The sequence below is a fragment of the Orcinus orca genome, chromosome 19 (genome assembly GCF_937001465.1).
Source record: "Orcinus orca chromosome 19, mOrcOrc1.1, whole genome shotgun sequence".
Taxonomy (NCBI): Eukaryota; Metazoa; Chordata; class Mammalia; order Artiodactyla; family Delphinidae; genus Orcinus; species Orcinus orca.
The window spans coordinates 19251068-19272230 of record NC_064577.1 but is presented as its reverse complement, the minus strand read 5'-3'; the positions used below and the strand labels follow the sequence as shown (position 1 = coordinate 19272230).

General features: G+C 57.2%; 1 protein-coding gene across 12 annotated transcripts in view; it reads left to right on the top strand.

Annotated features, from left to right (window-relative positions):
• Positions 1 to 21163, top strand: part of EPN2 (epsin 2) — a 77599-nt gene that overhangs the window by 47867 nt on the left and 8569 nt on the right. For 4 of the 12 annotated variants that reach the window (XM_049701988.1, XM_049701987.1, XM_049701985.1 and 1 more), the window contains exons 3-7: positions 6787 to 6840; positions 9919 to 10031; positions 10800 to 10910; positions 11437 to 11529; positions 12301 to 12475. In XM_049701988.1, coding sequence (XP_049557945.1) covers positions 6787 to 6840; positions 9919 to 10031; positions 10800 to 10910; positions 11437 to 11529; positions 12301 to 12475 — 546 coding nt within the window. Of the gene's footprint in view, positions 1 to 6786; positions 6841 to 9918; positions 10032 to 10799; positions 10911 to 11436; positions 11530 to 12300; positions 12491 to 21163 lie in introns of all 12 variants that reach the window. The other 8 variants (XM_049701986.1, XM_049701977.1, XM_049701978.1 and 5 more) reach the window with 6 other exon arrangements.

The window sequence follows — 21163 nt, the reverse complement described above, 5'->3', positions numbered from 1 at the left end:
ACTCACCGACTTTCAGCAGCTCAAAATGGGTGTTGCAGCGGGATGAGCCTCCTCCCGCGGCCTACTGGTGGGGAGCATGGTGCAGCTGACGGTGTGGTGACCAGCCCATCGGGCCAGTGCCCCCGTGGCCCACGTCTCCAGGTCTAACTGGTAAGCGCGGCTTGGGCGGCACATAAGAACTCTGCTAGATCTTCCATGATAAAGATAATGCCTGTCCATTCCCGATGGTGTAGAAAATGCAAAAAGCAGACGGACACACTCCGTAACCTTGTCACACAGGCAGCTGTTGTTCCCATGTGGGTGTATGTCCTTCTGGACATTTTTTCTAAGCGTTTTCTTTTCTAGGGTTGCAGATGTGTTGTAAATGCAACTCTGCGTCCCTGCTTTCTGTATCATGCTGTCGTCACCCCCCAGCTGCCTGGCCTGTGGGAATGGGTGGTGGTTCGGCTTTGTCACGGCTGTCTGTCTGTGAGCAAAGCCAGTGGGTTCTTACTCTGAAGAGGAAGCGAAGGCCAGATCAGACCCGCATCCCCGGAAGCGGCTGTATGGACAGATCCGGATCACAGGTGTGAAGTGTATTCCACGAGAGCAGAAGGAATCTCACGTTTCATGCCGTGCAGACAGTAGAAAAGTATTACGCATGTGTTGTTCATAACCACGTGACCTTTTCAAAGCACATTTCTCAGAAGGTGAGTGCATTCGTTCGCTCACTTCATAAGCCCAAGGGTGCCGGGGCCGGCGCTGGGCAGTGAGGGCTCACGGTCGGCAGCTGAGGCCTCGCGCTCCGTGGGCTTCCAGTTCGGGAGAGGCGGACACCTTCATGGTGCGACACGTGTAGTGCTCCGAGGGGGCCGGGCAGGCAGGTCCGAGGCTGTTCTAACCCTGCGTGCAGTGGGACGGGGTGCAGTGGCCCAGAGGTCACCCCTTAGCTGACTCCTTACCACCAGATTCCCAGGACAAATACTACAGTCACTGATTTTTTTCACCTCACTTCCTGCGTGCATTTTCCGTGTTGCTACACAGCTACACTTGGCTTCATAGGTTAAAGTTTGGATAGGTTAGACGTCCATACAGTGGGGACGGGGCAGTGCTCTCTGGGTTCCTGTGTGTCCCCTGTGCTAATGTGGGCGCTGCACACACTGCCGTGCCTGAGGGAGCCGCCCCTCACAGGGGTCGCTCACCATTCCCACCCCAGTCACAGTTGTTTCCAGGTTCTCACAGTGTAAATAGCCACGTGGTCAGCGTCTTTGGGCAGAAAGCCTGCTTTTCTGAGATTCTTCATTGTCTTCAATGTAGAATTCCCAGAAGTGAAAGTAGTGGGGAAAATGTATGAACATCATTCTGTCTCTTGAAATTGGCAAATGTTTCCCCAACGGACCAGGCCCAGGTGCAGTGCTGCCAGCCGGGCGGCCGACTGTGCTCAGTTGATAGCCCCTGAGCCCAAAATGAGTACTGAAATTTTGTGAAAGATCATTTCTAGTTTAATAGATGGAAATTTCCATCAAAACACTCATTTTATTTTATTTATTTTTTTTACATCTTTATTGGAGTATAATTGCTTTACAGTGGTGTGTTAGTTTCTGCTTTATAACAAAGTGAATCAGTTATACATATACATATGTTCCCATATCTCTTGCATCTCCCTCCCCCTCACCCTCCCTATCCCACCCCTCTAGGTGGTCACAAAACCCCTCTAGGTGGTCACAAAGCACCGAGCTGATCTCCCTGTGCTATGCGGCTGCTTCCCACTAGCTATCTATTTTACGTTTGGTAGTGTATATACGTCCATGCCACTCTCTCACTTTGTCACAGCTTACCCTTCCCCCTCCCCGTGTCCTCAAGTCCATTCTCTAGTAGGTCTGTGTCTTTATTCCCATCTTACCCCTAGGTTCTTCATGACATTTTTTTTTCTTAAATTCCATATAAATGTGTTAGCGTACGGTATTTGTCTTTCTCTTTCTGACTTACTTCACTCTGTATGACAGACTCTAGGTCTATCCACCTCATTACAAATAACTCAATTTCGTTTCTTTTTATGGCTGAGTAATATTCCATTGTATATATGTGCCACATCTTCTTTATCCATTCCTCCAATGATGGACACTTAGGTTGTTTCCATCTCTGGGCTGTTGTAAATAGAGCTGCAATGAACGTTTTGGTACATGACTATTTTTGAATTATGGTTTTCTCAGGGTATATGCCCAGTAGTGGGATTGCGGGGTCGTATGGTAGTTCTATTTGTAGTTTTTTAAGGAACCTCCATACTGTTCTCCATAGTGGCTGTATCAATTTACATTCCCACCAGCAGTGCAAGAGTAAAACACTCATTTTAAAAGTGAGTTTCCGGGCTTCCCTGGTGGCACAGTGGTTAAGAGTCCGCCTACCGATGCAGGGGACACGGGTTCGTGCCCCGGTCTGGGAAGATCCCACATGCCGCGGAGTGGCTGGGCCCGTGAGCCATGGCCGCTGAGCCTGCGCGTCCGGAGTCTGTGCTCCGCAACGGGAGAGGCCACCACAGTGAGAGGCCCGCGTACCGCAAAAAAAAAAAAAAAAAAGTGAGTTTCCTGTCTGTAAGTATTACCCTAAGAAACTGATGTAGGCATTTAACCTAAGTTTATGATTGAATTAAGAAGGAGAGAAATTACGTCTTTGTTGAAGTTGCGGTGTTCCAAGCCCTCTCCTCCCTCCCGAGCTCCTGCCTGGGGAGTTGTGGGTGCGACCCTCGCCCCAGTGCTCCCCGTGAAGGTCGACTTTCCCATGGGTGTAGACAGAGCATCAGGAACCATGGGGACCCCCGGGAAACGAGTGAGGAGAAACAATCCCTTCCTGTCTTGGACAAGCCCTCCCTTCCCCACCTCGCCAGCTGGTGATCTCGTAATGGGGAGGGTCTCACCGCAGCCCAGAGAGAGCAGCACAGACTCCCTCTTTTCTCTCAGGCAGAGGATGGGCCTTAAGTCCTGCCAGCAGATGACAGGGCAGCCTTTTGTCTCTGCTGCGCCCGCCCCATCCGTCCCCACTGTCTGTCTCCCGCGCTGGCTCCTTCCTCCCTGGGCTTTGGCTTCCGCATCCGTGGGCTGCGGTGGCAGCACCCGTGTCTCAGGGTGGTGGTGACGCGTGTGTGAGCTGTGCCCTTGGGAGTCACAGCTTTGTGCTCGCTGGAAACTAAACTAGAAAATGAACACACAGAGGTCTGAGCTCCTGCTCTGTGCCTGGAACAAGCCAGGGTGGGGAGGTTCCTGGCCACAGGCGGGTCTGGGGTGTAGAAGGCCTAGGTCCCCATTCTGCGGGCCGCAGAGCACCTGCCCTGCTCTAGGTATCCAAGAGGAACCCCTGCCCACAGAGCGTCCTGCTGGGGAGGGCAAGCGGGCAGACCCAGGCTCTCTTTCCTCCCTGAGGGAGGGACTGGGGGGTGGGAGTGGGAGTGTGGTCTGAAAGCAGGAAGGAACTGGAGGACTCTAGGGCCCTCTGCGGCTGGCGGAGCAGGTGCCAGGTGCGGGGGAGGGGCTGGTGAGCCGCCCTGGGGAGTGGAGGCCTGTGTGCAGGGAGGCGGGGCCTGAGATGACGCTGGGAGAGGAGCCGCCCACCGGGGCTTCGGCGCCAGAGGTGGATCGGAAACCCCAAATCAGGGTGTCTGCAGGGCTGTATCCTCTGAAACCCGCAGGGGAGCGTCCTGCCTGTGGCTTCCCTGCTTCTGCTGGTGGTGGCCGTCCTTGGTGTCCCGTGGCCTACGCTGCTGCCCTCCCCTTGTGTCCACCCCTGCGTCTCTTCTCTGCTTGTAAGGACACGTATCATGTTGGATGTCGGGGCCCACCGGCTCCAGTGTGACCTCAGCTTAACCGTTAACAAATGAATCTGAAGCAGCTCTGTTTCCAAATAAGCTCTCATTCCGAACCCAGGGGTCAGGACTTCACAGCCTTGGGGCTCAGCTGTGCCCCAGCCCCCGGTCAGGGGAAGGCTCTCTGTGGGCTGAGTCTCCGCTTGGGCGGCAGCACAGGCCACTTGCAGTGGGAGGGTGAGTTTGGGCTGCCGGGCCAGGCCGGGCCCCAGATGTTCTCTCGTGACCTCGGGCCGGATGGTCCAGGAACGTTGCCAGGTGTAATAGAGTCTCAGTTAAAGCCACCCAGAAACCAGCGCGTCTCACCTCCTTCACAGCCGCCACCCTGGCCCAAGCTCCCACCATCCTCCCTGGACCGGCCAGGTGGCGTCGCTGCTCGGCTTGCACCCTCCTGAGGGCCCTCCGAGAGCCCCCGGCACCACCAGGGCCCTTCCGTCATGGCCCTCTGGGAGCTCTGCCCATGCCAGCCCCTCCCCCTGCACCCAGGTGAAGCCCCCACCTGCTCTCTGCTTGCTGTCCTTGCTGCCGCCCAGGCCCCTCTGCAGTGTCTCTGTCAGACCTGAGCACAGGACAGGCTCTCCCCACCCTGACCCACCTCCCCTCTGTGTGTGTGTGTCTTGTCCCCCCTCACTGGGACACAAGCTCCAGGAGAGCAGGGACTGGCCTCAGGCCTGGAGAAGCGCCAGGCGTGGCGTGTGCGAGTGTCAAGGACTGACGTACAGAGCACCTCAGGGCTCTGGGAGGGCGTGGTGTGGGCTCTGAGTCTGGCTCTGAGTTCTCCTCCTGCTGTGAGTGGCCCTGTGGCCTCTCTGGGCCCCGGTTCCCTCCTCTGTGGGAGGGAGTGATGATGCAGAGCAAGGCCTCAGATCAGCCTTCGACCCCCGTGGCTGGGGCACCTTGGCGAGCCACCTCACTTCCGGGCCTCAGCCCTGCCCTTCGGGGGCTGGGGGCAGGACCCCGCCTGGACTGAGGGTCCAGCGAGGCACCAGGTGTGGTACACCTGTCACGTGCCAGGCACTCCCACAGGAGCTGGTCTGATCCTCAGGACAGCCCGAGGCGGTGGGGACTCTGTTTCCGTCCTGCGGGTGAGGAAGCCGCAGTGTGGAGGACTGAGCAGCCGCAGGGCCTGGATCTGGGCCCATGCTCGCAGACGCCCCCTCTCCCGGGGCCGAAACAGCACCCTGGGTGGGGCCCATGCACGGCAGTGAGTAGACGCCCGTGGGTGAGTGCCAGGGAAGAGCACGTGTTTGTGTTTTCTGGGTGGAATCGCAAGAAAATGTCAACAGCTGTTTCCTCTGGGGAGAGGAGTGGGGGCAGGAAAAGAGGGGTGGCCCTCACTTCCTTTTATGCTGAAGTCTTTAAAACAGGCTCTGGCATCTCCCCTCCCCCCTCAACGTGGCGGTGAGGACAGGCTGTCTGTCATCCTACCTGGCAGAGCACACAGCAGCCGTCAGGACCGCCTCACCCCCGCCCGCGTGCCTGTCTGCCCACTGTCTACACCGAGACCACCAGCAGCACGGTCGCTCGGAGGTCCTGTCCCTGCAGTCTTACTGTGCTCACGACCCTGATGTGCTGAGACAGAGGGCCGGCCATCTTGCAGAGTGGCCCGAGGGCTGGGTTTGTCCACCTGCTGCCTCAGTCCTCGCCCTGTTCTTCTGTGAACTGGAATCAGATGTGGAGTCTGCATTGAAATCCAGTTGGGGGGGTTTGCCAGGGCCATCAGGTGGTGGGCGACAGGCAGGGCTTGGCCACGTCCCCCTCCGCTATGAAGTCTCACGTCCCCCCCTCGTCCTGAAGGTCACCCGGCTGTGGTGGTCCTTCAGGCGCTTCACATCTTGCAGCTCTTTGGCTTTTCCACAGCGTATTTATGGTTTTTTTCGCTTTCAATGTTAACCTGGGGTGATTTGAGCTTATTTTCTCCTAATTTGCCTCGCTTGACTAAAAGCAGTCTTTCCTCTTCTGCCTGTGAGCTGGGAGAGGGAGGGCCCTGGAGCGTCTCCCTGGGGAACGGGCTCAAAAGCCTCCACTCTGTGTGGGAGTGTCCTTGGTGGCCGAGGGTCATCGGTGACTCGGGAAACGGCTGGTGGAACACAGGAGGTTGTCGCCACATTGAGGAAGACCCAGTAAGCACTTCGCTGCAGTTCAGTAACAAGGAAGGAACCTAGCTGGACCGGGGAGCTAGTCACTGGGGGGCAGAAGCTGCCCCTGGGCTCAGTGCCAGCTCCCCAGCCCCTCCTTCAGAGACCGGCAGAAAGAGGAGGGCGGAGGTCCCGGCCGCCAGAGCCACGGTCCTCTGCCCATGGAGGTCCGGGGCCAGAGCGCGTACCAGTCCCTGGTTTCTGCCGTGCAAGATGGAGGGGGCCGTCTGGTGGCTGTGGACAGAGTGGAGAGCATTGACCTGGGCAAGGCCTGGCCCCCAGGTTGGGGGGCTGCTGTGTCTTGGGTCCTCCTGACCCTCCCTCCCTCCCCCACACTTCATAGACGTGGAAGCAGAAGCCCAGAGAGGTGGCCGTTCGTGTGCGGTCCCCCTGCTGCTATAGGGTGGGGACGGGACGGGAGCCCCGGCATCCCCGTCAGCTGTCGGGCACGGGGTTGTTAGGGTGGTGGCCGTGCTTGGATCCAGATGGGGTCTTCTTGGAGCCCCGCTGCCTGGCGACCTTGCGTTCTTGCTAGGTTGTCAGACGTGCCTCGTGTACCCCGGCGACAGCCTGCGTGCTAGGGCTTTACGAGAAGTCCCCGTGCAGAGCCGCCTCTGGGCCAGCTGGGTCTGCAGAGTCTGTGCCCTGCACTCGGCGTCCGTGACTGCAGACACCGCTTACGTGCTTTCTAGGAACACTGCAAAACGTAGCCAGCGAGAAGAAGCAATTTCCTGTTTTTCTATTACCTTGTCTGCTTTGCTTTCTTCTTTCGAAATTCCCCGACCTTGCCCATCTGAAGTGCCTTTGTTTTAGGGGCGCGTTTGGGGGCCCGTGTGGGTCGGCCGGTCCCTGGAGCAGGCGAGCAAGGTGAGGTCGGGAGGCCCTGCAGGAGACGCCAGCGGTGTTTCTGGTTCTCGTCTTAGCCTGTATTTTGCGGGAGCTGTTGGGCTTGTGTAGGCTCCCTGTTCAACCTCCCCTGCCGAGCTTTCTCAGCCAGGGTAGCAGACTGGACAGGGTGAATGGGGGGCCCACTTCGTGCTTCTCCCCACGGGCCCGTCGCAGCTGCAGGAGAAGGGTGGTGACACGCTTGCTCGTGGAGTGATTTGCTTGTGCGCATGGTGCCGGTCTTCCCTCGAGAGGGTGCTGGGTCAGAAAGCAGCCTGAGACCCGAGAGCGGCCAGCCCCTTGAACCCCTGCTTCTTCCACTGTCCCCATGAGTTGTGGACCCTCAGACCCTCAGATCATCAGAGTGGGGCGAGGGCCAGGTTCCAGGGGTCAGAAGGGCCCATTCAGGCCCCTCTCACCACCACCTCTGTGTCCACTGTCCTGTCCTCGGGCACAAGAGGCCCTTTGTGGAGACGAGATGCTGTCACTAAAGCAGGAACGTCTCCGCCGGATGCCTCCCTCGCAGCTGAGACCGCCGTGTGCAGCTCAGCTGACGCTGTGGGCTGGTGGCTGTGAATTCTTCCAACTGCGTGACTGAGAGCCGTGCCTCCTCTTAGAAAACCACAGCATTTAGGGGAATACCCTTTGTCTAATTTCCATACTGATGTGGTGAGCTATTTCCGAGTGTGCCGGCCACACGTTATTCCAGCAGCGTCAGCTGTGTGGGGTGCAGACGTGCACGTTTGCATTTGAAGCTGGGCTGGCCTCGCAGCTGTGCTGAGAGGCTCGGGGGACAGGGGGGCCTCACGTCTCTGGCAGGCCCTGCGCAGAGCCCGGCCCATTCATCCGGGTCCCACCGTTAGGCCAGGTTCGGCTTTCCCCGCCAAGACGGGGCTCTCTGTTCAGGGGGCTTTTCGGGGTGTGGAATGGGGTCTGAGGTCTTCTCCTGTCTTCACTCCTGGTTTCCATCTGGGAGTAAATGAAGGGCGTCGGATGCGCCGTGCTTGCTGTAAGCTGAGGCTTTTGGGAAGCAGCCTCAGAGACTCTTACCAGGAAGGAGGCTGGGAACGGGCGGCCGAGTGGCTGTGACCTGGACGGGAGAGCCACGTGCGCCACAGGAGTCCCCCCACACTGTCCCCCACAACTGGCCAGCTTCCTTTGTTCCCACCAGCCTGCGTGGTGATGTTGCTTCTAGAGCACGAGGAAGCCAGAGCTGCCGCCTGTGACGGGCAGAGGTGAAGTTTGGAAACAAACCAACCAAAAATGTGCTTTTGTTTTGGTATATTGTTAAGAAATAAAATTATTAAGGTAGAGTTGAGGACATTCTGTTACCATCTAGCTTTATTTCTTAAGAAATGCTTTGGAAAATCTAATTGGGGCGATGCACTAGGCTGGGATTTGACTTGATTTTATTTAGAAAAATATGTTGGTGTTTTTTGGATAACCGCAGCATTTTGCTGTTTGACCTGCTCACTAGCTTAGAGTAGACATGAGGCAATTGGTTGCTGGCTTTTTTTTTAATGTTTCTCTTGGTTGACAGTAAATCACAGTGGACACACTGTGCTTCAGGCCATGTGATTGTCCCAGATGAAGTCTCACTCCCGTGTGTTGTACGTGTCTTTCCTAAATTGTAGGACAGAGTGATGCCGATTACAGCCCCCGCCCTGCACTGCCCCTGCAGCCTCGCCTGTTCTCCTGTGGGTTTTTCCAGGACCCTAACTGCATCTCGCCTCTTCTCCCGTTTTGCTCACTGTAGCCAGAGCCCAGCCGTCTAGAAACCTCAGTCTCAGGCATCATTCCCCACCGTTTACTCTCTCCCAGAGGCAGATCCTAAGGGGCAAGCGTAGGTTGGAGATTTGGGCAGAGGCAGCATTTGCGTGAGTGCTGGGGGCTGGGTCTGCTGGAAGGGATGTAATGGAAGAGGGCGGCAGACGAATATACAGCCAGAGCATCTTTAACAACTGCCCCTCGGCCATGCAGTGGGATCCTCCATCTGCCTGTCCCTCCATCTGCCCATTTATCCACGCAGTGGGTGTTTGCCAGCTGCTTTGTCAGACTTTGCGGATGGACGTGATGGTGGGAAGACGAGCCTGGGCCCTTCCCTAGGAGCACCTTCTGACATGACCCACCAAACTGCAGAATAGGGGTGCTGGGAGAGAGGGAGTGCTGACCCAGCCCTGGCGGGAGGCCGGCCCCGGAGGACCAGAGGGAGGACGGGGCAGGGGCACCCGAGGCGGTGGCTCCACAGCTCTGCGGGTGGCAGGGCTCGCGCTGAGATTTCCTGTCCTGGGGGGCGGCGGGCAGGGGTGGCGCACTCTTGGGCTGCTGCTCCCGAAGCTTCATGTCTGGTTCCTGCGGGCACCCAGGCTCCCTGGCGCAGGAAGCGTGATGGTGCGTAAACCCGGCGTTCTCCGCGTGTGGGGCCCAGCCTGGCCACAGTGGGGTTGTGTGAAGACCCCTTTCTTTCAGAACCAGCTGGGAATTCACATCTCATCCCTTCATCAGAACTGCTTCATCAAAGCGGCTGCTGCTTCAGATGTTTCAACTAGATGAGTACTTAAGCAAACAATGGCTGTGTATGGTTTTTTTTTCAAGTCAACATGCAGTTTTACTTAAAAAACAAAAATTTTCAGGGTTACTGCAGAAATGTTTGGTCTTCATTTTCCATGTCCTTAGGACCGGGAGATACGGTGACATTCTTACACGTGCGAGGGGGGTTCTTGAGAGGAGCGAGTCCACAGAGGCCATGTCCTTCTTTGAATGATCTTTGACCCAGCTTTTCAAGAACTGTGCTCTCGACGTTGTAAAAACTCAGCCCCTCTCCTTGAAGCCGTGCAGTGGAGATAGGCTCTGACCCCTGAGAGGCCTGAACTGGCCGCCCAGGGCGTTTGTCCTGGCGAGCACTGCGTGGCTGGCGTAGTTGTGACGTTCCTTGGCTGTGCGCGCAGCGTATTCGCAGAGCCCCGTCTCCCAGCCAGGGTGGCCCTGTGGGTGTGAGATGGGAGCGGGCGGCTGGCCAGGGAGCGCTGGTCCTTCACGCTGACTTTGCCTCCCCCGCAGCCACCTCCCCACGGGTGTCCTCAGAGCTGGAGCAGGCGCGGCCGCAAACGAGCGGGGAAGAGGAGCTGCAGCTGCAGCTGGCGCTGGCCATGAGCAGAGAGGTGGCCGAGCAGGTGGGTGCCAGCAGGGATGCGCGCCCCCGTGGGGCGGGGCCCGGGCGCACTCACACGGATGAGGGGCTCTCGCTAGTTGGTCCTGGGGACGCATCGGTCAGAGGTGCTTCCTGGAAGCGCTCCCGCGCGCTTGGCTGGGCTCCAAGCCAAGTGTCCACAGCCCTCATCACCGAGTGCGGACCACAACCTGCAAGGTGGGTCGAGAGCATCTGGACCCAGAAAAGGATGAGACAGAGGCTGGGAGGAAATGCCCAGGAGATAAGAGTCTGACATTCAGACGTGGGCATGTGTGCAGTTTTTCTTTTATAAGCACACGTTACGTTAAGATGGAGAAGGAGAGGGTCTTCCCTGATGGTCCAGTGGTTAGGACTCCGTGCTCCCAGTGCAGGGGGCCCGGGTTTGATCCCTGGTCAGGGAAGTAGATCCCACATGCATGCTGCACGGAGCGGCCAAATAAATGAATGAATGAATAAATAAACAATAAATTTTTAAAAAAAACAGGTTTTTACAAAAAAGATGGAGAATAAGGGAAAGGAGCAGCCTTCAAAGGGGTGTGCCCTCGGCTGCCGCTTTCAGGCCGGACTTGCTGCCCTTTGGTTAAAAAAGGCGAAGGAGTGCAGCGAGGCCCGCGGCCCCTCTCGCTTGGCAGTGCATTGAGAGACAGCGGGGGGTCGGATGGAGGAGGCAGGTGTGGGTCCCGCGGTGACTGGAATATCCCAGAGGTCCATGTAGCGGCCAGCTCCCGGCAGGGCCCCTCTGTCCACTCAGGACGTGCGGCCTGCCGTCGACGGGAGGTGCAGAACTCTCATGGGGAAAATGGAGCAGACGGACGGGCCAGCCCGTTGTAGTTCCTTGCTCCTGTCTTATGGTGAAGACGCAGTGAGTGTGTTTACTTATATTTAATCATTGTATTGTATAAAAAAGCTAGGTCGGCCCAGTCTTTTTATATATGCTGACTGTGCCTTGAATAAATATAAATTAAATATAACGAATCATTTCTGTTAGAAATCATAAAATATAAACACACACTCATTTTCTGGAAGCACACACAGTGGGGGCAGGGTGGAATGACCTGTGATTTCTGTCTTCTTTCTAATTCCTTTCTGGGTTGTTTGTGTTTTATAAGGAGACATATTGCTTCTACAATTAGAAAGAATTTTGAAGTCATTTTCATTTTGAGAAAAAGTATTTTACAAGTATTTCCCTTCCCCCATCTGGGTGGGCACCCCCCCCCCCCACCGGGCACACCTTGGGGTGGGAGAGGCTCATGTCCACGGTCGTCCCCAGACCCTCCTTTGAAGTGACGTGCGATACGGCTTTGGTTTCCGGCTCTGGCCAGGAGGGCCTGGCTCCTGGGGATGTTGTTGCCGGGAGCACCAGCTTCAGGGTCCATTGTCCTCTACAGGAAGAGCGCCTCAGGCGGGGAGATGACCTCAGGTTGCAGATGGCCTTGGAAGAAAGCCGCAGAGACACAGTTAAATTTCCAAAAAAGAAAGAGGTGAGTGCTTCACGGGCTGGGCGTGGGGGGCAGGTCAGTGTGTGAGACCCTCCTGAGCCCGACCCCCAGCGGCCGTCACAGCCAGCGGCAGTGAGGAGAGGGCGGGTGACACATCCACCCGAGGGGCTGGGCCCTCCCCGGACCCCACCTCAGTTCCGTCCCCCCGACCCCCACCCCGCGCAGCTCAGGCCGCTGCTCCACAAGCCGCTAAGCGTCAAGTGCTTTGGGACAGTTTCCTGGCCCAGGGTAAGCCGGCGTCCTCCTTACTCTATGCCGGGCTTCCTACCTGGGACCTAAAGGTGAACTGGACGTGGCTCTGCCCCTGACAACCTCGTCATCCTGTCGGGAGACAGACCCTCCCGCAGGGCCAGGGCTCCAGTGGCCTCCCTGTTCCAGTGCTACGGGGTCCCTGAGGGCAGCCAGGCTGGCTGTGGGAGCAGGAGGGTGTGGCGGCCCCCGGGAGAGAGCCCTGGATGACGCTGGCAGCTGGCGGGCCGGGCGGGTCAGGGGGCCGTGTCTCGGAGGGAAGCAAAACCCCTGTTCTCCTGGGAAGCCCCAAGGACCTGTCGACAGACGGCGGGCGCTTGGCACAAGCAGATAGCCGGTGTGGGTGGAGCCTGGTCCTTACTGAGAAGCGGTGATGTGGGGCGGCGCAGTCCCGGGTCCTCTGGGCCCCCCAGAAGGCCTCTGCACTGGGAGGGGCACAGGTGGACATTGGCCGCAAGGGCAGCAGGGTAAACTGTCCTCTTTCTTCGGTCCTCGTCTCAACAGCATGGCTCCCACCCGCAGCAGACCACGCTGTTGGACCTGCTGGACGCTCTGCCCGGCGCGGGCCCTGCTGCCCCGAAGGCGGAGCCCTGGGGCCCTTCCGCTTCAGCCAGCCACACCAACCCCTGGGGTGCTCCGGCAGCCCCCGGCAGCACTTCGGACCCCTGGCCGTCATTCGGTAAAGACCTCCCTCGTACGTCTCCCCTGCCCGCCTGCTGGACGGGGGAGTGGCCGCAGGGCGCGCAGCTCCCTCTCACCTGGCAGCGGTCTGAGTGGGTCTGGGTGGTGGGGGTGGGTGTCCAGACCTCCGCAGGACCCGGAGCGCCCCCCTGAGGACTGCGGTTCAGGGCTCTGCTTCGTCCTGTTGTGAGTGGTTTTCTGCTTTGGGAGATTTCTTCTCCGCTGCCCACACGCCTCGGAGAGGGCTTGTCCCTCCTCCGGGACATGCGTCAACTCTCTCAGCCTCAGAATTGCACCCCAGGTTAAGAAACCGTAATACACAGCGTGCAATGTCTAAATCATCGTGCTGTAATTAGCCAGAAATTACGGCGTGCTTAAGTGATCGCTAATGAAAAGGGGACACGTTTACTGTAATTCTTCTTACCTGTCATTTAAGCAACAGCAAGTCAGTTTACGAGGCTAAATGGATACTTTAAAGTTCTGCTTAATGCCAAACGTAAGGTGAACTTGTGATAGGAGGTTCAGACAGGAGTGTGGCGCCCTCTGTTTAATTGGGGCCGAGATCTTGGGCACGTGGGCTTCCGGATCGCTGGGCACGGGGCTTGGCCTCCAGGCTTCGGGCTGGTTTCCCACCCAGCCTGCTGCTCTGGGAGGCCCCCCGGGTGCTCCATCAACCCTGCTGCCCATGGCTGATCCGTGGGCTTCCTGTCTTGCAACCTCGAATGTATATTTTGCGCCAGTTTGCTCGTGTCTCTTGGGGCCTCTGTTTCCCCAAACCAGAACCATCTTTTGTATCCGGCTCGGTTCCCTGGAAGTTTGCCGAAGTCCACCGAATACCAGGCTCTGTCCTGCCGTGTGGGGACCCAGACAGGAGCAGGTAATGGCCCTGCCCTCCAGGCCCTGGCAGGTGTGGGCGAGTCAGGCCGCCAGCCTAGTAGCAGTGCTATGTGGGCAGGGCCACGGGGGCCGTCTTTGCGTCCATCCTGGGGCAGCAGTCCGGCGGGCGTGAGGTGTGCGTCTTGGAGGAGTCTTCAGGGAGGAGCAGGCATGGCCGGGCCCCCGAGGAGGCGTGGGTGTTCCCGCAGAAGGCTCGGCTTATGACGGGTGTGAGGCCGTGTGGTGCTGTAGTGGGCCCAGGGCTCGGGCCCTGCTGGTGTGAAATGGGCGGCAGGGGTGGGGGTGGGGAAGGGGAGGGCCAGGCGGGCGTCCCTGCACTTGTCCTTGGGGGATGCGTTGGCCTCAGGGCTGGGCAGGGCCCCACACCCGCTTTGGTGGGAGCCCTCTCTGCCTTGGGGCAGACCCAGGCCAGTGTCCTAGAACTGTCGCTCACCGGAGGCCACAGCAGCCCCGCCTGTGTGCTGTGCCCCCTGCACCCCTCTGGGGGCACGCGTGGCCACACGAGGCAGGTCTGCTGGAAACACCCCTCGGCTCTGCCCATGGGGACACGGGCCCTTCCAGGCAGCGGCTCGGACTTTTCTTTAAATCTGAAAACAGTTCTTGTGTCAAGTTACGGGTGGGGTGTTCTTCAGGAGAGACTCTCAATCCCTTTCAAAGTCGTATGGGGTCAGTAAGCAGACGGGCGGTCTCCTCAGTGCCGGGGAGAGAGCATGGTCCCTCCAGGAGCTGGTGAAGCCAGCGGGCTTGAGGAGCGCTGAGTCCAGTCAGCGGCTGCTTTTGGGAGGGGTTTGGGGGTCGCAGTGGTGGGAGAGAGACAGACTTTTCCCTCTCTACCTTTTGTTTTGTTTAACTGTTTGACTTATTTACCAGGGGTAAGTATTACCTGGTCAGGAGAGAGGGAATACATATTTTTTCAACCAGCAAGTTTGCCCAGCCCTCCCATTGGCTGGTGGACAGGGCTGGGCTCTGGAGCTGGGTGTCCTGACTGACCAGGCACCTGATCCTCGTGGGGAGCTGGGGGGGTCTCCTGCGGGTGGGGCAGGACCACCTCCAGTGGTTGGGGTTCTCACACCTGCAGGCAGCGGAAGCCAGCAGCCGGGGAGAGGCAGCTGGTGTCCAGAGGCAGCTGAACATCACATGGGAATCCTGCCCACGTGGTTCTGCTCTTCTAAATTTTTTTTAATCAAGATAAAACTTACACGACATAAAATTCACCATCTTACCCATTTTCAAGTAGACAGTTCAGTGGTTCTTAGCCCTTCATGATAGCGTGCGGTTATCAGTACTGATCCCAGGACTTTCCATTGCCCCAGAAGGAAACCCCTTCCCATTAGGCAGTCATTCCCTGTTGCCCCTCCCGCACCACCAGTCTGCTTCCTGTCTCTGGAGTTGCCTGTCCGGGCGTTTCGTCTGTCATGGGATCACACAACACGTGGCCCTTGTGACTCCCAATTAGCATGTTTTCAGAGTTCGCCCACATGATAGCACACATCCCTCCTTCATTCCTTTTTAATGGCTGAATAATATTCCATTTTATAGACATACCACATTTTGTATAACCATTGAGCAGTAAGAGAAGGTTGAAACCTGAGATTGTGAAATCAAATTTTTAAATGTTGACAATGAATTTTAAAAATTAAGAACATGGTTGGAGCTAATCAAAATGCACCTGCAGTGGCCATGTGTGGTTGGTTCATGGACTGCCACTTTGCCGTCTTTTGCTACTTGCCCAACCCAGGGCCGTCTCCTCGGTTCTGATGCACTTGGCATTTTTACCAGTGACTTGGGGAAAACAGAGCATCAAAGCCCAGAGAGGCTGTTCGTTCCTCTGAGGTCACACAGCAAGCGAGGGGCAGGCTCAGGGCTCATGGCCCCCAGTCCTGGAGTCATCACGCCATCCTGGACTGCTGCTAAGGCCTTCTGTGGTTGCTCATGTCTGGGAAAGGTCCCCTCAGACTGCAACAGGGAGCGAGAACCGGTGTTAAAATGTTAGCTTGTCTGCTTCCTGTGTCCCCTGGGCCTGTATGTTTTCACGTGGTTGGGGTCACATCGTGGGTACGTGTAGACATTTTCTTCCGTACACAGGGAGCCTTTCCAGGCATCAGTCGAAGCTCTAGACGTCGGCTCCCGTGGGCAGTGCTAGCGCTCTGCCCTCAGCAGCGCTGCAGGACGCGGCCTCAGCCCCGCTCCCAAGCTCACTGGACCGTGGTGACCGTGAACTTGCTTCCTTCTTCTGAGACGCCGCTCTGGAGCGAGACACAGTGTGGGGCTTACTGCTTAGTCTGTGGTAGAATCTGCCAGTGTGTGTTTGGGGAACACCCCACCACCCCGAAACAGCTAGAAAGATCAGAGTCTCTTCCCCAGCACTGTGGGATGCGCCCTCTGGATGAAAGAAGCGCTGTTGTGAAAGCCGCCCTCGGTAGCGAGCCCTGCCTTTACCAGCTTGTGCCAAGGGGCCCCGGGAGGAAATGCTGGGGGCCGGGAGGAGGGAGAGCGGCGCCTGCCAGGTCAGCAGGGCACTTCCTGCACCTGGCAGACACAAAGCAGCCGCCTGGGACAGCAGGGCTCAGGCCTGTGATTCCGACGGCCTTGGCTGGCTCACCCCCGCCCCCGCTCACTCCATGACCCGCCATGTGACTGCTTCCCTGTCCCATGGAGGCTCGTCGTGGGGCTCAGGGGGAGCCGGGCACGCTCCCTGTGAATGGGCCCTCGGTCCTAGCCTCCCCTCCTCTCAGTCACTCAACAAGCGCCCATTTGTCGGGTGTGTGGCCCTGCCGGGGCTGTGGTGAGCGGAGCACAGCGGGGTCCATCGTGTCCCACATGCGGTCAAGAGGGCAGTGCCCGAGGCCCGGGGCGGTGGGAGGCCAAGGAGTTCCAAGACGGCCTCTGCCTGGCAGGGCAGCCTGGCCCCCCTTACATGCCGGCTCCTCACGTGATGCTGTGCCCTGCTGTTTGGCTAGTGGGCGCCTGGCTGCGCTTGAAAACACGGCTCGGGTGTCCTGCTCGGGGAGACGGGGTCACCCTGTCCTCAGGACCCCTCCTTCCCCATGGTCGCCAGCTGCCCGTGACCCGCATGCTAGGTACAGTCGCCGGGGCCGTGTTCCTCTTGCAGGGCAGGGCCTGGGCCTGGGCCGTGAGGGCCAAACGATGCTCAGAGGAGCGAGGTGGTGCTGAGGGCCGCCTGTCTATGGCAGGGTCCGGCCCCACCAGACGTCCGTCTGTCCATCCAGCCTGCGATCCGAGCGGCCCAGGAGCTGGGTGGTTCTCCCGCACCAGCTGCCCATCCTAGCTGCTCGGGGAGCCTCTAAAAATGCACATGCCCAGGCCCTCCTTGGCATCTGTGTGTGCGGGGGTCAGTATTCTACTCACACCCCCAGGGGATTCCCAAGGGCCACAGCTGAGAACCGCTGGCCTGGTGCCCCCTGAGCTGCGTGGTGAGTGAATCCGTCTGAATCAAAGGCGTTTGTGGACTCTCTGCGTGGGCTGTGCAGAGTCGGGGCAGCTCTAGCTATGTGTGTCTACACCCGAGTCAGACATTTACCCGGAACCTTCCAGAAGTGCTCTCCAGCGTCGACGGTGCCCATGGTGGAGTCGGGGTGACCACAGGGTCCCCGCAGCCCTGAGACTCTGTGGGTCCCTCAGGCCCCACCGGTTGCCAGCACCTTGGTGTGTCAGGTCCTCTCTGAGGCCCGGGAGAGCGGCGTGAGCTCGGCCCCCGTGAGCAGGTGCCCGTGAGGGGGCTGCAGGGTGGGGACCGTGACCCCAAGCGGGCCGGGGAGGCCGTCTGATGGGCAGGACGCCATGTTGTACCCAGTGGGGATGGGTAGCTCTGCCCTCAGGCCAGCTCGACCCAGTGGCTGAGCCGGTGTCACCAAGACCCAGGCCCCCTGCTCTGCCCCCACCCACTGGGCCCCTCCCCTCTCCCTTTGGCCTCAGAAGCTCAAGGCCTGGGTGACGGCTCTGGGTGCTCACAGCCCGGGGATGGAGAGGATCTCCCTGGACCTCATGGACCTCTCTGGGATGCAAGAGTGGGGAGCTGGGACTGGGGGTGGGCTGGTGAAGACCCTCCCCTGTTGCAGCGCAGGGTCCGCCCACTCAGACCGGGACTAGGGAGTGGTGAGGGGACAGTTCTCCCGAGGAAGATCAGGGGATCCCTCCAGAAAAGAGGAGGTGGGTGCTGGAAGGTGACCAGGGGGCGTCTCCCGATGGGGGCGCGTCTGCCCAGTGGTCAGGCGCAGGGGAGGAGTGCAGGGCTCCCAGTCCGGGTCCTTGGGCACAGACGCGCTGGGACGTGAACTGTGAGCCCGCGGTTCTCGCGGGTGCTGCTGAGCGGGGGAGGTCGAGGCCCCACGGGAGCCAGAAGCAGCCTGGCACCAGGTCCGGGTCCTCTGCGACCTCCCCATCCTGCGTCCTCTCCGTTGCGTCTCGGCAGCTCTGAAGACACGTCCCAGCTCTTCTAACCTGCAGTCCAGCTCCCTCCCTGACGCAGTTTCCACCCTGGCAACTTCCTCCAGTTGAGACAGGAAACCAAGGCCCCCGAGGTGCTGTGTTGGGGGCAGAGCGAGGGCGCACCCCGGCTGTGTGATTCCAGCCGGGACCAGGTGTCCCGCTGGCCGAAGTGGGCCCGGGAGAGTGGGGTCCGTCCCAGGGTAGGTTGTTCTGCATGAGACACTGGGCGGACGGGAGTGAAAGGTCGGAGGAGCTTCTGGAAGCCTCAGGAGGGTTGTGGGCTTGGGGGCAGCGGCTGGAGAAGCCCCAAGTCCACACCAGAGCTGGCCGGCCGCCAGTGGGTGACAGGCGTGAGGCTGCCCTGGCTCGTCCGTCCTGGTCGCCGTGGCAAGCCTGGGGGAGGCTGGCCGGCGGCAGTGCATCTTCTTCAAAGCCAAGGAGCCCCTTTCACGGCCGGGCCCCATGCAATGCCCTGCCTGGGGACAGGCCCTGGGCGCTGAGTCCACGGGCGTCAGGGAGCAGTGCCCGGTCTTTTCACCCCGCCTGGTGCCCCCAGGAGCTCGCTGTCCAGGGAGACTCCTGGTAAACGAGTAGCCACGGAGCTTTCTGGAGAGTGCTCCGGAGGAGTTGGGGGCGCGTGCAGGCAGAATGGGGACGTGGCTTTTTGGAGTTCCAGGAAAGTAATGTTTGAAAAGATAGCGACGGAGGGCTTTCAAGAATTGTGGCGAGGGGCTTCCTCTCAGAGCTGGGGAGCCTAGTGAGCCCTACACAAGGTAGTCAGAGAAACCCACACCCAGACGTGCAGTCAGGAGACTGGAGGACAGCAAAGGGAGAGGACATCAGAGATGACCCCCCGGGAGCAGAGAAGAACGGCAGTCAGGCCGGCGGCCGAGTCCCAGCAGTGACGAGAACGTCAGGGCGGTGGGATGACGTCCTCAGGGTCCACCGGGAGAACATCCTTCTCCTGAAAGCAACGGTGAGACAGAGAAACCACCGAAAACCTCACCCACCAGAATCCTGCGTCCGGTAAAGGTATCTTTCAGGAATGAGGGTGAAAGGGTACCATTTCCAGCCCCACAAAAACTGCCAAGGGAGGTTGTTCCAGCTGACATGGAAGACAACCAGACGGAAACTCAGATCTCGGGAAGGAATGGAGACTATCAGGAACACAGAACTAGGCAGGAGAAGATGTTTAAATAAGAATATGAGGAAGTTGGAGCAGCGTGATTCATAAGCCTGTGACGGTGTCGTCTCAGCAACTGGAGAGCACGCGTTCTTTCCAGTCACACGCGAGATGCAAAGCATCAGTTGCGTGCTAGGCAAAAAGCCTCTGCCAAGTCAGAAAAGTGGATCACATAGAACGCACCTGCTGACCACAGCGCACTCAAGTGTAAAGTCGGTAGCAAAAAGTGGATCACATAGAACGCACCTGCTGACCGCAGCGCACTCAAGTGTAAAGTCGGTAGCAAAAAGACAAGTAGAAGACTCCATACGCCTGACATTTTAAAAGCACGTCTACATTCTTGAGTCACATGAGAAATTATAGTGACAGAAATATTTAGAACCAAATAATAACGTAAATATTTTCATATCAGAATACATAGGACAATGGAAGTGATAGTAAGAGGAAAATTTAGAGCTTTTAGTGTTTGCATTAGTCCAGAAGAAAGGCACAAGATTGATGAGGTGTTGAGGCTTGGATGGTGTCACGCCCAAGTCAAGTGGAAGGAACGAAACAGTGAGGAGAACAGAAGCTAACAAGTTAGAACACAGACAGAATAATATCCAGAAACCCAGAAGTTGGTCATTGGAAAGAGTAATAAAATAGAGAAATCTCTGGCAAGAGTAGTTCTGAAAAGTAAAGAGGAAAGGCCAAACAGTGTAGGTGCAGGTCCTGCCGAGATTCCACACAGAGTAAGAGGTGTTTGATCAACTCTGTGCTGACAGACCTGAGGACTTAGATAAAATGGGTAAATTAACAAAGAAGACTCGGCAAAGCTGGCGGAAGAACAGTAGGACACCTGTAAATAGGGAAGGTCCTGTAATCATTAAAGGAACCGAGTAAGTCACCCACCTCCCTCTCGTTCCCTAAATCACCCAGAGGGCTTTGCTGGAAGTTCTCAAGCCATTCAAGAAACAACTCCAGGGACTTCCCAGGTGGTCCAAGCGGTTAAGACTCCACACTCCCAGTGCAGGGGGCCCGGCTTTGATCCCTGGTCAGGGAACTAGATCCCTCATGCCGCAACTAAAAGATCCGGCGTGCCGCAACGAAGATCCCACGTGCCGTAACCAAGACCCGGCGCAGCCAAAATAAATAAATAAATATTAAAAACAAAAAAGAAAGAAACAACTCCACTTGATACCAACTCCTTCAGGGGCTGGGAAAAGCGAGTATTCCTACTCATTTTGTGGGCTAGCATAACCTTAACACCAAAACCAGACAGAAGATGCACAGTGTGAGAGCACACAGGTCAGGCCAGGCCCACTTAGGAATACAGGTGCAGAAACCCTAAGCAAAGAAGCAGCTGTAAAACCGGAACGAGAAGAATGTAAAAGTGATGCAGCGCATCGTGAAGACATTGTGTGCAAGGACCAGATCACTAGGAAATGTATTAATGTACCATATGAACAGGCCCAAAGGGAAAAATCACGTGACCATCCTGTTAGAGGCAGGAACAGGCTGACAAAATTCACCAGCTCTTCATCGCAGAAGTCTTAGCAAACTTGGAATAAGGGGGAACTTCCGTAACCTGATAAAGAGCTTCTGAAAGGAAAAACGCCTATTATGGTGAATGATGCTGTTTAACGGTATACGTTTAAGAGCAAAACGTGGACACAGTCCGTTCCCCTCCTCTGCGTTGGGACGGGTGGTCCTGGCCAACAGAGCGAGGCGGGAAAATGAGGGACTTGGAAGAACTAAGCTATCATCGCTTTCAGGGGATGTGACCGTTTACATAGACTCCCAAAGAGTTTCTGCAAATGAGGTGATTGGAATTAAGAGTTATTAGAATTACTGTAAGAATAAATAGGACGCAACTAACACAACAACGTAAAGCGATTATGCGTTGCTGCTTTAACATCCAGTAAAGATTTTAAACAAGAAAAAAGAATAGGATGTATTTCAGTGATTAGAATTAAGAGTTTAGCAAGATTGCTGAATACAAAAATTAGTGTACGAAATTAAATTGTTTCTCTGCATAGTAATAAGTAACTAGAAAATAAAGTTTTAAAAATATGCCAGTCCCTAAAGTTGTATAAATCCCTCATGGAAATAAAGGATAAAGTAAAAAGTATGATCCAGTCCATGTGCGAGGGCGTGTGGAGGTGGAGTTCCTGCGTG